The 14,542-nt window shown below is 50.3% G+C and overlaps 1 protein-coding gene across 1 annotated transcript in view; it reads right to left on the bottom strand.

The window, feature by feature from the left end:
• URB1 (URB1 ribosome biogenesis homolog) overlaps window positions 1–14,542 on the bottom strand; it is a 64,916-nt gene that overhangs the window by 13,473 nt on the left and 36,901 nt on the right. Inside the window, exons 22-30 of the mRNA XM_060010390.1 lie at window positions 12,937–13,792; window positions 11,837–12,038; window positions 10,966–11,149; window positions 9,041–9,099; window positions 7,230–7,423; window positions 6,181–6,291; window positions 6,024–6,087; window positions 4,024–4,195; window positions 3,534–3,636 (exon numbers count right to left, since the gene is read on the bottom strand). Of these exons, the coding sequence (XP_059866373.1) occupies window positions 3,534–3,636; window positions 4,024–4,195; window positions 6,024–6,087; window positions 6,181–6,291; window positions 7,230–7,423; window positions 9,041–9,099; window positions 10,966–11,149; window positions 11,837–12,038; window positions 12,937–13,792 (1,945 nt within the window). The remainder of the gene's footprint in view (window positions 1–3,533; window positions 3,637–4,023; window positions 4,196–6,023; window positions 6,088–6,180; window positions 6,292–7,229; window positions 7,424–9,040; window positions 9,100–10,965; window positions 11,150–11,836; window positions 12,039–12,936; window positions 13,793–14,542) is intronic.

The following is a 14,542-nucleotide window of genomic DNA, read 5'->3' as shown; positions in this document are numbered from 1 at the left end:
CGGCCTTGTGATAACAGATTTTCAAACCAAAATGGCTTAACCAGGACAATTATCAAGGATTAAAAGAAAAAGCACCCCACGTTTTACGGGCTTTGGTGGCAGTGCAGCTGTGCTGTCGGAGCATAAAGAGCTGTTCATCACGCCTCCTCCCACACCACCTCCTAGAGGCGGCCTGGCCAGGAAGGCTCGTCACAGGGAGCGGTCCATGGAGCCTGTGTCCAGTGGTCTGGTGAGAACCGCACGTGGGCCTCCCTGTTCTGTGAATTAGGAGCCAAAGAGTTCAGCCCGGTTCTCTTGAGGACAAGAATTTGCTGTGGAAAAAGCATTTGTCACTGCCATTGCTAACAGCCTTGGCTGGCCCTGCTTTCCAGCCAAGGACTCACAGAAAAGCAGCAGTGAGGTTAAGAAAACAGGTTCCATCTTCAGCAAAGGCAGCGAGACAAGTTCCTCTGAAGCCTGGCCACCACGCACACAAACTAATCAGATTTGTGGTCACCAGAGGCGGGAGGCAGGAGGAGGTGACCCAATTGAGGACTGCAGAATGTTGAGCAACACTTGGACCCGGGTGCCACTGCAGGAAGTAAAAACACGCTGTGGAGAACCTGTGCTACACACAGCATGGATGAATCCCACAAATATAACGTAGATAAACGAAGCTCATACAAAAGAATAGAAAGTGTTTAATGCCATTTACATAAAGTTCCAATACAGGACACCGGTCCCTACTGGGGAGGAAGGGGCCCTGGCCAGGAAGGGGCCCGAGGAGGAGCTGCCGATTCTGTTCTGTTCCTATCTGGCCAGTGGTTTCACCAAAACTTGAGCCACACATATATGATTTGCACTGGTGTCTATACATCACACTTCAATAAAAGTTTACTTAAAACATTGTTCATGTTTAGTGATCCACCAGGGCAACAGTAAATGGAAGAGTAACTTTTTAAAAAGTAATAAAATGAAAAAACGGATTCGTGACAATTCAACCACAGTAAACCTTTGGCCATTATCCTGTTCACAGATTTCTGTTCTGTTCAACTTATCATTTTACTGCTAGGAATTTTCCTCTCCTGTTGAACTGGTATTACTTCCTTTTATCAGATGATGAAATTTGTTTAAAATATTATGCTTCCATTTTTTTTGTTGTTCTGGATTATAAGTAGCCCAGAGCAAAATTCAATGAACCTAGTTTTTCTTGGTTTGCTTATTTGTTTTGCATAACTATTTCCCTATCCACTGATATGCTTTTTAAAATGTTCTACTTCAACATGAATGATTTCGGTATAAGCAGTATTTTAAGCTACTGCAAGTCCTTTCTGGGTAGACATGCTCTGCAAATTTTTCTACCTATATTATACCAATAGAATGTAAAAGCGGCTGTATTTGGAGATTTCCCTAACTTGAAAGAGCATTTACTAGTTACCTCTCTTCACAAAAGGCCTTCCAGACCCTGTCCTTCCCCCTTCCCCCCACTATCCAAGATTCTGGGAAAAACACTGCCCTGATTTTTACTATTTCTCTACTGTTTTCCAAGCCTTTGCCTTCTGTCTCCTAAAAGCTCTCCTGAAAGAGCAACAGACTAAATGATTTGTTATAATTCACTCAAGTTGCATCATATTTTTAGACTGTGGAAAATCTATTTTCATGTTTGATGAGAAACAGACTTAGGCAGCACTGCCAAGACCTGGGGGGAATCAAGAGCGCAGTAGATGTGCCTCACTTGGCCGCTGCTAAAAGCCACCAGGGCAGTTCAGATACCTGCTGGCCATCATCACCATCTGCCATGTGCATGAAAGGAAATGCCCCTGCTCTCTTGCAAAGAAACTCTAGCTCAGCCACAGAACCCAGTGCTCATGGAGAGGCTAGTCTCTGAGAACACAGCCCTCTCATCTTTCTGTTAGGAACTAAGGGCAGTGGTAGAGGATCAGCAAATCCATAAGGAAGAGCATTTGAGTATAAAAAGACCATCAAGTTTAAAAGGGGAGAAAACAGGGCAATCAGTGAGGCATGGTTTCCTGGTGCACCTAATCTACACGGCCATTACAACCAGGAGGGAGGAGTGAGGGAGCCCCTCAGGCTTCATGCTGGCTGGTCCCCACTGGGCATCGGAGGGACCCTAATACAGAGGAAGGACGAGGCTCCCGCTTGGTGCCAGTGGAGGCCACGTGAAGAGCAGTAATGGCCACTCCTGCCCTCCCAGCCAGGAAGTGTCAATGCAGGGGCACCGGGACTCCCCAGCCCGGCAGTAACCAGGAGGAAGGGCGAGGAGGACAGATGGAGGACCGACAAGTGGGGACGGGATTGGAACACCCACAGGCGAAAAAACAAAGCTGGACCTAAACTTCACACCTTATACAAAAATTAACTCAAAATAGGCCACAGACTTAAATGTAAAACCTACAACTATAAAACTTTCAGAAATAAACATGGGAGAAATTCTTTAGGATGGAGCGGTGGGCAAAGAGTTCTTAAGACTTGACACCAAAGCATGACCCATAAAAGGAAGAACTGATAAACTGGACTTCATCAAAATTGAAAACTGCTGCTCTTTGAAAAACTCTGTTAAGAAGGTGAAAAGATAAGCTACACAGTGAGAGAAAATATTTGCAAATCACATATCAAACAAAGGACTAATAGGTACAATATATAAAGAACCCTCAAAGCTCAACAGTAAAAACAAACAAACAAAACCCATTAGAATAAAAGGGCAAAAGACGTGAACTGATGCTTTACCAAAGAGGATTACAGATGGTGCGTAAGCCACAAGATGTTCATCATCATTAGCCATTAAGAAAACGCAAATTCAGGGCTTCCCCGGTCGCGCAGTGGTTGAGAGTCCGCCTGCCGATGCAGGGGACACGGGTTCATGCCCTGGTCCGGGAAGATCCCACATGCCGCGGAGCGGCTGGACCCGTGAGCCATGGCTGCTGAGCCTGCACGTCCGGAGCCTGTGCTCCGCAACGGGAGAGGCCACAGCAGTGAGAGGCCCGGGTACCGCAAAAAAAATACACACCAATCACCAACAAAATGCCCCAAACCAACAGACCTGACCGGCCTGGGAATCAGACGCTGGCCTTTACCAGCATGTACTGATACACATTTCTGTTCTTTCTGTCTCTCCGAAGCATTCACCCACAAAGATTCCCACCCTCAGGGTAGTAGACACAAAATACAATTTCAAAAATATACTTAAACCAAGAAAAAGCCAACCTTAGCAGGCTCTCACTCATTGTCAAAGACAAAGTCTCTCATTTCTGCTGGTATGTGACCACTATTCAGTGAAAATTCAGAAAATGCTCTTGTCATTAAAATTAGGAAAACATCAAAGACAAAGGGACACTCCCAGATTTTAAAATTATAGTTAAAAAAAATCACTGTGTATTCAAAACATTAACTGTTACTTTGCTGAAAATCACTGGAATGGAAAGGCGAGAAGGCAGCTGAAGATCCTTCAAGAATTATTTTCAAGATTAAGGTCCTAATTTGGTAATTACGGTAATAATCATGCCCCCTCAACCCACCCGGAAGGCTGCAATTACCTGGCCTGGTCAATTCACTGAAGAGATGAAGGAGGAAACAGGGGTCATAAAGGTCACTGAGATCCATCGTGCTCCTGTCTTTAAATATCGGTTCCTGTGTGTCCTGAAATAGCCCGAGACAAACAGAAACGTGTGGTGCAACTGCCTAAGCGTAACACCATGTGAATGTTTACCCACTACTACCTAGAGTTCAAATTACTATGAATATCCGAGCCCATTAAAAAATGGTTCTATTAAAAAAAAACACAACAGTGCTTGTACACGAAATTATACCTTTGATATTTGCTTTGGTGGAAAGAAGTTATAAGAGAAACAAGTATGGTCTGTGCTGATAAGTTCTGAAGCTGGGTGGTGGGGACATGGGTCCTGTCTCTGTACCTTTGCATATGGATGGAATTTTACTTATAAAAAGTTAACAAATCACAAGAAAAGCAGTGCTTGTATTTTATAGCAGCTAAAACCTGACGGCTCCCCCCTGGGCCCCCCGCACCTCGGGGGGCAGCAGTCTCCGGTTCTGGGGGAAGTGGAGGACAGTCTTCATCATGCGGTCCGGATCCAGCAGGCGGAGGATGTCCCCGACGCTCGGCTGCTGCCACAGGGACTTGCCCAGGCTCTGGCACGTCTTCTGATGCTCCACGGCCGCTGGGCCCCAGGTTAGCAGCCTAGAGCCGGATGGGAGAGCAGACTGGTCACAGGGCCCCATCGGGAACAGGAGTGACGATGGTGATGACGGCACTGCAGGCAGCTTTGTCGAGCAGCTAGCACGCCAGGCACTGAGTACATGTCCTGTGTTGTATCATTTAATCCCCAGCATAACTTAGGGGGAAGGTGGGAGTGATGGAGAGGTTGACAATGATGAGGGTGGTGTGACAGTGTCGGGGATGATGGAGGCCAACACTTACAGAGAGCTTATGATGTGCCAGGCACTACTGTAAGCCTTTCATGTGTATTCATTTCACTTAATCTGCACGGCTATCCCATAAGGTACGTACTAGTGTCATCCTTATTTTGCAAATGCGGGAAGAGAGACACAGAGAGGATCTGGAACGCTGCTCAGCTGGTCCCCTGCCCAGCTGGTAAGTGGAAGAATAGGAATTCACATTTGGGGAGTCTGGCTCCAGTGTGTGCTGGGCACAGCGGCAGAACCCTGGCAGCTCAATGATGCTCTACTGATAAAACCTTTCCTCGTTGCCACGGGGCCGTGAGCGGACCAGGTCCACCGCACAGCCTTGGCGCCGTCCCCAGCTCTACCTTTCGCACCACCAGTCCCCATGGCAGCCGCCCAGAGAGGTCACCTTGCCTTCCTCCTGGAAAGCGACTGAACCCGTCCGCGCCCAGGGTGCCCTCGTGTGACTTGCATTAACCGGAGAGGGGGTTCTGAGGCTGCAGGGGTTGGGGGGGTTCTGAGGCTGCGGGGATTGGGGGGGTTCTGAGGCTGGGGGGTTGGGTAGGACGGCTCGCTCTTCACTGTGAGCGAGACTGCTTCTGTTTTCTCTCCTCTCCCTCGTGTACACAGGGGCTGTTTATTCCAGAAAGAATACAACTGACGCAGCACCACCTCCAAGGCAGTAAGTGGGTGAGGCCACGAGGGGAAGGGAGAGACAATGTTTATTCATGACCTGGACTCTTTTAAGAGGCAGAAAATGGTTCTCTTTACTGTTTTTTTTTGGGGGGGGGGGGCAGAGGGCTTCTAGGCTAATACATCTTTAATCTTTAAAAAAAAAAAAAAGAATTCTACAAGGGAAATATATTTTTCCCTTCCCTGCAGAGTTCTCCTGAACTATTTTTCTTGGCCCAGTAAGCTTACTTCCTGTCTCAGCACACAAAGCTCTTCTTATGTACTGGGCAGATGCTGGGGTGCTGGTCCCAAATTAAGGAGAAAAGAAACTAGGGCAGCAAAGAGAATCTCAGATGTTGTCTATGAATAGCTTAACCCCAGCCCTTGCAGAGCTCAGGCAGGGCCCAAAGGGAGAGGCATCAGCCCAGCCCCTCAGGGCCCAAAGCCGTGCTGGCCAAGGAGCAAGCGGCCCCTGGGAACCCAGGAGAGACAGACAGACAGACACAGAGACAGACAGACAGGAAAGAGACAAATCCAGGGACAGACACTGCGCGCGCGTGCACATGCACGCACGCACGCACAGACAAGGAAGAGGGCGGAATTAACATCTAGCCAGCGCGCCTCAGTCTTTTCCCAGATCCCCACCTAAGTCACTCCCACCTAAAGGAAGGCACCAAGAGAAAGGTTTTCAGAAGAATCAACTAAATGACCCCCAGGTCAGGAGTGACAGACACACACTGCCAACCAGTGAGGTGGCCCGGCCCAGACAGGCCCGGCCATCGGGGACCATCCTCACAGTGAGAGGCCAGAGCAGCCCACGCTGGCAATGGTGTGTGAGCCGAGGGGTCCACCCAGCCCCCCTTTTCCCTGGGGGAGCTCACTGGGTGGGGCCTTCAAGACCTGCCGTTCTCACCTCCAGGCCCAGCGCTCACCTGAAGTTGACCAGGCTATGGCTGTTCTGTTCGTAGGCCCGCAGGAGAAGTAAGATCTTCTGGTCTAAAGTCAGTTGAGGGTCAGTTTAGAAAGCTTCCTGGTGACCCCCGAGACCTCATACGCTCTGATCACACCGCCCGGTCCCCGCACCCTCACCCAGGACGCTGAGAGAGGCTCCGTAGGCCCCGAGGAGCACCGCGAAGTGGCTGCTCTCGCAGACAGAGGGGCACAGCCTCACTGCCACCGACATCAGGTCCACCAGCGCTTCTGGAAGAAAAGGACACTGAGATAGATGCCTGGCAATGCAGGGGGATGGGCACGTGCAGAGTAAAAGCGGAGAAGGAAGCACTGCAGGTAACACAAACACTTGAGATATCCTTCTCTAGACAACACTGGTCTGAGGACTGCACCTGGTCCCTTCCCTGCTTTTTCCTTTTTTAAAATAAACACAACTTTGACGAGGCTGCCATCAGCCTCTCCAAGCCCCCTCCCAAACTTTAAGGCAACAAAGATTTTTAAACCTAAGCATTTCTCTCCATGATTATGTTACCAAAATCTCTAATATTTCTACTCCTGCCTGAAAGCGGGGAGCCTTTCTACTTTTTCTACTGCCTGTACCAGGAACTTGGGTAAGGGTTCTCTCCAGCTCAGCAGTTTATTACAGACCAGCTCTACAGTGATTCCTAACAGTTTGGGGATGTCAATTTTGTCTCTAAACAGGGTATGGCTTCGGGAGGGCAGGACCCCTCAGACCTCTGCCATCTCCCACAGTCTTCGCCATGCTAACGTAAACGCTCACCGAACCGACCAGGGAAGAAGCCTGGGCTGTACGAGTCCCTAGCAGGGACCCACCGACAGGGACCTTCGAACGCTTCGCCCTTGATAAAAGTTTCAATCACCCCATTAAGACATTTAACGCAACTGAACAATTTCTCCCAGGTGGGAACCCCCCTCCTAACTCCCCCTAACTAACTCCCAGGTTTTAACGCTCGCCCACGATACAGCAGAAAAGCTTAAATCTGGCTTCTGCAGAGAGGTCTGCGTTTGCTGTGTGACCCCAAGTCAGAGGAAACATTTCTTGAGCTTGGATTTGACAGACATGAAATATTCGGATACCGTTTGGGTAATGCTTCCTTAGCTCTGAGAACACGTGAAATCCAGGAATAAGCTCTGCGTCTGAAGTGGGAGGTGGGGTAAGGAATCACCTCTGACGGGACTGCCTGGGGTTTCCTCCTCTCCAGCCGTCAGCAAAGTGGGCAGGAACAGGGAGTGCTGGGTCAGCATCGCGTGGACCACCGAGAGCTGAGTGAGCTGCGAGCGTGAGGCGCTTTCCGGGAGATACAGGAGCTGGACGGCAGCACAAAGGGCCTTTAGAAATGCATGGTCCTGATACCGAAATCTAGGAGGCAAGAATCAAAGGGAAAACTAGCTTCATAAACAATAGAAAACCTTTTTTCTCGACATTTTATCAAGGACAACTTCCAACATGCCACACAGGTGAGAATCCTAGAGTGCACAGTCATACACCCATCACCCAAACTACCCATGCTGCTGCAGCACACCTGCAGCATCACATACCTAGTCGCCCACCCATCACAGGGAGCACTTCTGACCTGGCCTACCTGCCAGGTCAGCTTCCCTCCTTCCTTCCTTTCAGCTACTCAAAACGCCCCTCTAACGGTTCAGAAGCCTTCTCATCTTAAATCCCTTTAGAACCCACTAAAGAAATGAAAACATCATGCTCTGGTGAAAAAAGTTTTTAGTCATATGTGAATATTGTTAAGAATCACTTAGCACACAGGGAACATTCCAGAAACGCAAATTAACCAAAGACTCAAAGAAATGTCGTCATGTCACGAAGGTAATCCTCGGTTGCCATTTATCTCTGACTCATCTTCACTTATTTCTCTCTCTTGGGTATTTTTCTCAGTTTCAAACTGATGAATAATCAGGGAAATGAAAATTACAGGTGCAATGAAATACCGTTTCATGACTACCTGACTGCCAAAAAGAAAGAGTCTGACCACATCAACTGCCGGTGAGGAAGCGAGGACAAAACGAACTTCCACACCATGTTACGTGAGCTTGGAGAACAAATCAAAAAATCTAGTAAAACTGGAGCTGTGCCCACATTAAGAGCCAGCAAGTGACCCCTTCCCCAGAAAATCTGGCACCTGGGCACAAAGAGACATGCAACGTTCACTGCAGGGTCGGGAGGGAGGAAGGAAGGAAAGAAGGGAGGTCCTGTCCACCAGGAGGACACTGGCTACGTGAACTGGGGCACGGTCGGAAGACAGAATGCCCTACAGCAGTAAAAAGCAATGACTTGGATCGCCATGTATCAACATGGGTAACTCAAAAACTTCTGAGTGCAAAAGAGGGACAATAAAGTGATACATCGGTATACAATGTCAAACTCAATAAACACTGTGGTTTATTATTTAGAGACATACTGACATGCAACCAAAGTGTTAAACACACAGGGCCATGACAAAACTCAACCTCAGAAGAGTGACACTTTGGGACAAGGGAAGGAAAGGACGCAATTAGGGCAAATAGAGAAAACTGTCAGCATTTATTAAATCTGGGTGCTCCTGTATTGTTCTCTGCACATTTCTGGCTTTTAAAAAATATTTCAGTAAAAAAATTTATTTATTATTATTTTTTTTGGCCGTGCTGCGTGGCTTGTGGGATCTTAGTTCCCTGACCAGGGATCGAACCCGGGTCCTTGGCAGTGGGAGCGCAGAGTCCTAACCACTGGACCACCAGGGAATTCCCCAAAAATATTTCATTTTTTAAAGGCTGCTTCTCTCATCGCTGTTAGAAGTACACACATGTCAACAGGCAAATCATTTTCCCTCCCCAACACTGCTGTCTCGTCTCGTCTGCTCAAAATGGGAGCAGCATCTTCTCCACCACGTCCTTTACACTAATAACAAGCTACACCACTGGCCCTGCACCAGCAAAGACACTCGCCGCCTTACTGAACAGCACCAAGAAAATAAATTCAACTTACTTGAGTCCAGTCTTCACAAATTTCTGCCAGTCACCAGGATCAACTTCATTAAGTGAATTCTAGGAATAAAGAAAGCAAGAAATATATGTGGAATATCCAAATTAATTTAAAATCGAGGACACAGAATTTAAATTACAGCCCTACAGTAAATATGGAATATAGTTATCTAAGCAATTCGCAAAAGCTTGTAGTTGCTTCTTACTTTGATTTTTTTTAATTGTTTTGTTATTTCCACTAGTAGCTCTGTCTTAGCATACCTATGATCACCAAATGACCAAAAGAAAATTCCCAAGTAGTTGTGTAACTTTCCCCTTTGTCCACCATTCTGAATAGCACTGACTGATCTGCGACACACAGAGGTGCAGCCACATGTGACTGTCATGAGAGAACATCTACCCAGAGCAAGACCACTGCGCCCTAACAGGGCCAACGTAGGTCCACAGTCCCTGACGTGGAGAAAAATCTCCAAACGTGGTGCATTATGTTACATCGGAAGAGTGGCTGCTCTGGGGGGAAGGGGACCAACTGGGAGAAAGCACAAGAGAGCTTTCTGGAATGATGAGAATCTTGGATAGCACTGTGGGCACAGGGGTACGTGTATCTGTCAGCACTAAACGACACACTTAAGACCTCATATTCCACGAGATGAAAACCACACCTCAATTACAAGGAAAGGGCTGCTGGAGATGCTGACGGTGAGGAAGCTGTGCACGTGTGGGAGAAGGGGGCATGTGGAAACTCTGAGTTTCCGCCCAACTTTGCTGTGAACCTAAAACTGCTCTAAAAAGTTAAGTCTGTTAAAAGGGGCGGGGGGAGCAAGAGCGAGAGAGAGAGAAAGAAAACAGCCAAGTGGGGTAAGGAGGGAGGCCTGTCCCAAGAACACAAATCCCCAGAAGAGCAGAGCCCAGCACCCCCGGCTCCACAGCTCGACTCCCTGACACCCCAGGAATGCTTCTCCTCCTCTTCCCTAGCTCTACTGGGTCAGGTTCCTACAGGCCTTAAGTTCACAACCCTGTAACACAACACATTAAGTTCTTCAGGAAGCTAATGAACTCTGTGCAAAAATGTAACATCAAAAACAAAAGAAAATAAAGGCCCAAAACAGCTAAATATTTCCAAATTTTACGAAAGCTCTAAACTCGCAGAGCCAGGAAGCTCGCTGAACCCAAAGCACAGAAAACCTGAAGAAACGACGCTCAGGCATATCGCAATCATGCTGTTTAAGCAACGTAAAGAAAAAAATCCTCAGAGCAGCTGGAGAAAAAAGGCATCATGGAAAGAGAAATACAGATAAGAATGAGAGATTTCTTATCAGAAACAATGCACACCGCAAGACAGTAAAGCAACATCTTTAAAATGCCTGAAGAAAATAAAAACTGTTAGCCTGGAATTTTGTACCCAGTGAAACTCTTCCTAACTCAGCCTGAGGCCAGTATTACCTGATCCTAAAGCCAGACACGGACACTGCAAGAAAATGCAATTATAAGCTAATACCCCTCAGGCACACAGATACAAAATTTCTTGGTAAAATGTCAGCAAATCAAATCCAACACTATATAAAAATGAGAACATATCACGACCAAGTAGGTTTATTCTAGGAATGCAAGGCTGGTTTAACGTTCAAAAATCAGTTAATATAATTCACCCCATTAACAGTCAAAACAAAAAACAATACCATATAACCATCTCAGGAGATGCAACCAAAAAGCACTCTGACAAATTCCTGCAACCATTCCTGATAAAAGATGGCTCATCCTTTCAAAGTTTGCCCTCCACCTCCCCGTCGCCTCCTAGACATGGCTCCTCTCATCCCTCACCAGGTCGAATTCACGCCACCTGGCTTGAATGTATCTGCAAACCTGGGTTTGTCTATCTCACTCTTTCCCTTAAAACTTTAACCAGGGGCTCTAATAAGAGACACCTACCAACAGTTCGTTTAATCTTAGCAGCATCTGCTTCTCTCGATCCTGGGTACCATCATCTTGCTGGCCGCTGCTAAAGGACGCGATCAACCACTGTACACAGGCCTCCAGCAGAGTCTTTTTCCAAGCACGCAGCTCTTCTGCCGACCCTTCCAGGACAGCCAGGACAGAGTCAGCCACGACCCAACTGCGGCAGAAGACAAAACTCAGAGTTACAGGCATGGCCCAAATCCCTCTAGCTTTAAGTATATATAATCCAACATCACAATGGGCCGTATGAGGCAGATGCCCTGAGCCCTGGTCCCTACACTAACTACCCAAGCACGGAGATCACAGGCTTTCCCTGCCCCTTACGCAAACTTCAGAGACGCACCAGAACTTTTACGACTAGGGGAAACACTGTTAGCACACCAGAAAAAGGATACATTGTCCAGACTCTGTCTAAATCAGGCTATCTCAGCCTCAGCACTCCTGACATTTTGGGCCAGATAATTCTCTCTTCGGGGGGAGGGGAGGGGGCCTGTCCTATGCATTACAGGATATCTAGCAGCACCCTTGGCCTCCACCCTCTAGCAGCCAGAAGCAACAAGCCCCCCATGCCCATATCGTGACAGTAAAAGGTGTCAGGCGTTGCCAACTGTTCCCTGGAGCGGGCAAAATCGCCCCTGGTTGATAACCACGGCTCTGAGGGAATCAGAACCACCCACTTATGGAGATGAACTTGCTCCAGCCAGGATGAAGCAGAGTTCTCGGAGGAACTGCCTTCTCCCCAGCTGCACAACAGCAGTGCAGCGATTTCCACTGCTTTATAACCACTACAGGGAAAAGGGAAGCTGAGACAGGGAGAGCCATTAAACAACCCGAGCCTTCATACCTCTTGTGACTGCCTGGAGTCTGAAGCAAGCGGGGCAATCGGTCCATGAGGACACGGAGGTCCTTGGCTCTTGCAAATGGGACCAGCTGGGCCAGGATCTCCTGATGCAGCCCAGACTCTAGGGGCCCATCAGCACTGAGAAGCCCGGTCTGCAGCGGCCTCCACAGGGCCTTCCTCAAGACAGGAATGACAGCAGAGGATACTGGGGCAGAGACAAGCAGGAGAGAGAGGTGAGCGCCGTGGGGCATGACAACCGGCTCACAAGGGCTGGTGGCTCTGTTTCAGGAAACCTGTGACCTGGGTGATGTCACACTGGTAGCACGAGACTGACCACAGCAGGAGCTGTGACGCCACGGAAATCGGCAAATGCTACGAATCAGTCTCCCCCAAGAGCCAGTGGTTAAAACATTTACCAGCACGCCACCGGTCACCTCTCATCACTCAACCCTAACAGTCCCGCAGGCCCTGGGCATAGCCCCGGCTCGAGGGTCATGACGAGTCGGTGAGCACCCAGGTCCTGAACTCACTGGGGAACGAGAAGAGCACTGAGAACCACTGACCGGAGGACACCCTCCTGCAGGGGTGCTGTTACTTTTTAAAAACATCTGTTATTGATGATATGAAGCTATGCAGCACAGAGGCAAAGCAGTGAGTGAAAAATCATTCATACACACGATAAAAATTAAATTGAATTGGAGGTGATCAGGAAGTGCCTTGGTCCTGAAACCCAATGGGTGGAGAGAGAAGAGAGAGCGGGGCCCAGCCGAGTGCCTCGGCTCAGCACGGACCCACCAATGCTCCCAATGGTGGGGAGAGGGGGACGGGGCAAAGGACCATCACCCGCGCTACTCCCTCAACCTAACAAGACCCAGCTGGGGCCGCTCCTTCCTTGGCCCCCAACGGCCATAGCTACCGCCCACCGCCGGCCCCAGCTTCCCGTGGGTAACTCGAGGTCGATGGGAGCTCCATCCTCAGAGCTGGGTCAGACATCGGAGGAGAAACAGAACTAAATGATACCTCCAGAACGTGAAGTCCCAGGGCTTAAGGGTGGACACACAGTTCTCAGCCCTCCTGGCTGCCCAAACCCACCCTTCCTGTACCTGCTGCGGGGCGCGTGAAGTGTTCCCGGGTCCTGCACTGGAGGTACACGCGGACGACAGGGAGGAAGTCGTCCAGGGCCTCCTGCAGGCAGAGCCCCAGGCTGGCCCGCCTGCACCACCGCTCAAAGCGCAGCAGGTGGGGACGGCTGTGCTGCAGGAGCAGGGCCGCGGTGCCCAGGGCCACCGGCGTCTGCCGGGCCAGGCAGTAGTCGAGCAGAGCGACCCCGACTGCGGGGGCCAGAGCCGGCTCTCTCTGCAGAGCCTGGAGGAGCACGGCGTCCAGCTCGTCCACGGCCAGCGCGGGCAGCAAAGCCCCCAGGCCTCTCACGTACTCGGAGGCCCGGAGGAGCTCGCCGCTCTGCAGCTGCTCCTGGGGGCGGCTGGTCAGCAGCTGGACCAGGGTCTCCCCGAGAGCGTTCAGATGTCTCTCCTTCTGGCGGGACTCAGTGGATCGCTGGGCCACCAGGTGGGCCTCGGGCAGGCTCAGCAGGGCTAGGGTGACCTCCCGGAGCTGGGAGCCCTCCATGTACGGGTGCAGCCCCCGCAGGGCTTCAAGCTGAGGAAGGGCCTTCGGCATCAGCGTGGCTGCGCGGGCCCTCCGCTTCCGCAGCTCCTTCAGGACACTCTGGGTGATGGCCTCTGAGTACCTGGCCAGGAGCCCCAGCTGACCAAGGCTCTGGAGGACGGGGGCACTCGCCACCAGCAGTGGAAGGACCCCCGCGCTGAGGTGGGCCGCCAGGAGCTTCACGAGGACGGGACTGAGGGTGTGCGGGGGCAGCGCCTGCTGCTCCAGGGCCAGGTACCAGCCCTCCAGCGTGGGATGCTTGAGGATGGCCACGAGCACCTCCTCCAGCGTCTGAAACACAGTGACAGGGCACAGGCCTCACCCACGGCCCAGCCAGCAGCTGCCACTGAGGAGGACGGAGAGCAGAAAGCAGCTTTCCTAAGCCCCAGTGCCCCTCTCAGGGGTGCCCGCAGCACCCCAACCCAAGCCCAAAGCTCTTCCCCCATCATAACGCACCTCCTCCCCTGTACAACGACGGGGCCTGGACTGTGACCCGGTCAGTGACCCCCAGACCAGCAGGAAGCTGACGGATGCAGCCTGAATGAATTTACCGTGCAGTAAAACTGCTCTCCACAGTCACTCAGGCAGGGCCGGGCCACGCAGAAATGCCAAAATGGGATGACGATCAACTGTCTCCTGGTTTCTCCCTAGCAGCCCTGCCCTCCTAAATAAATCTGGTTGAGGGACATGGGTACCACCCGGCCACCAGGGCAGGGCTACCCTGGCTTCGGAGAGGCTCTGTGGCTGGGGAAGATGGGTAGGGGTTAAACGATCCAGAACTGAAGGTGAAACTGCGCCCACTTCCAGAAGGAGGCTGGGCCTCGAGTGACCCCCTGAGGAACTAGCTCTGACCCCAAGACTAGTTTAAACCACTGAGCAGAGAGCAGCTGAGTGTGCTTTGCTGGATTAGATGATGACTTGATACAGCCTCGCTGAACACGATTCCTAGTCAATGAAGTCACCCAGTCCCCGGGGACAGAAATAAATTTTTTTCCTTATTTACTCTTCAGGAAGGAAAGAGGAGCCTATCACACTTTCCAA

The sequence above is a fragment of the Delphinus delphis genome, chromosome 4 (genome assembly GCF_949987515.2).
Source record: "Delphinus delphis chromosome 4, mDelDel1.2, whole genome shotgun sequence".
Classification (NCBI taxonomy): domain Eukaryota; kingdom Metazoa; phylum Chordata; class Mammalia; order Artiodactyla; family Delphinidae; genus Delphinus; species Delphinus delphis.
This window is presented reverse-complemented; position numbering and strand designations above follow the sequence as displayed.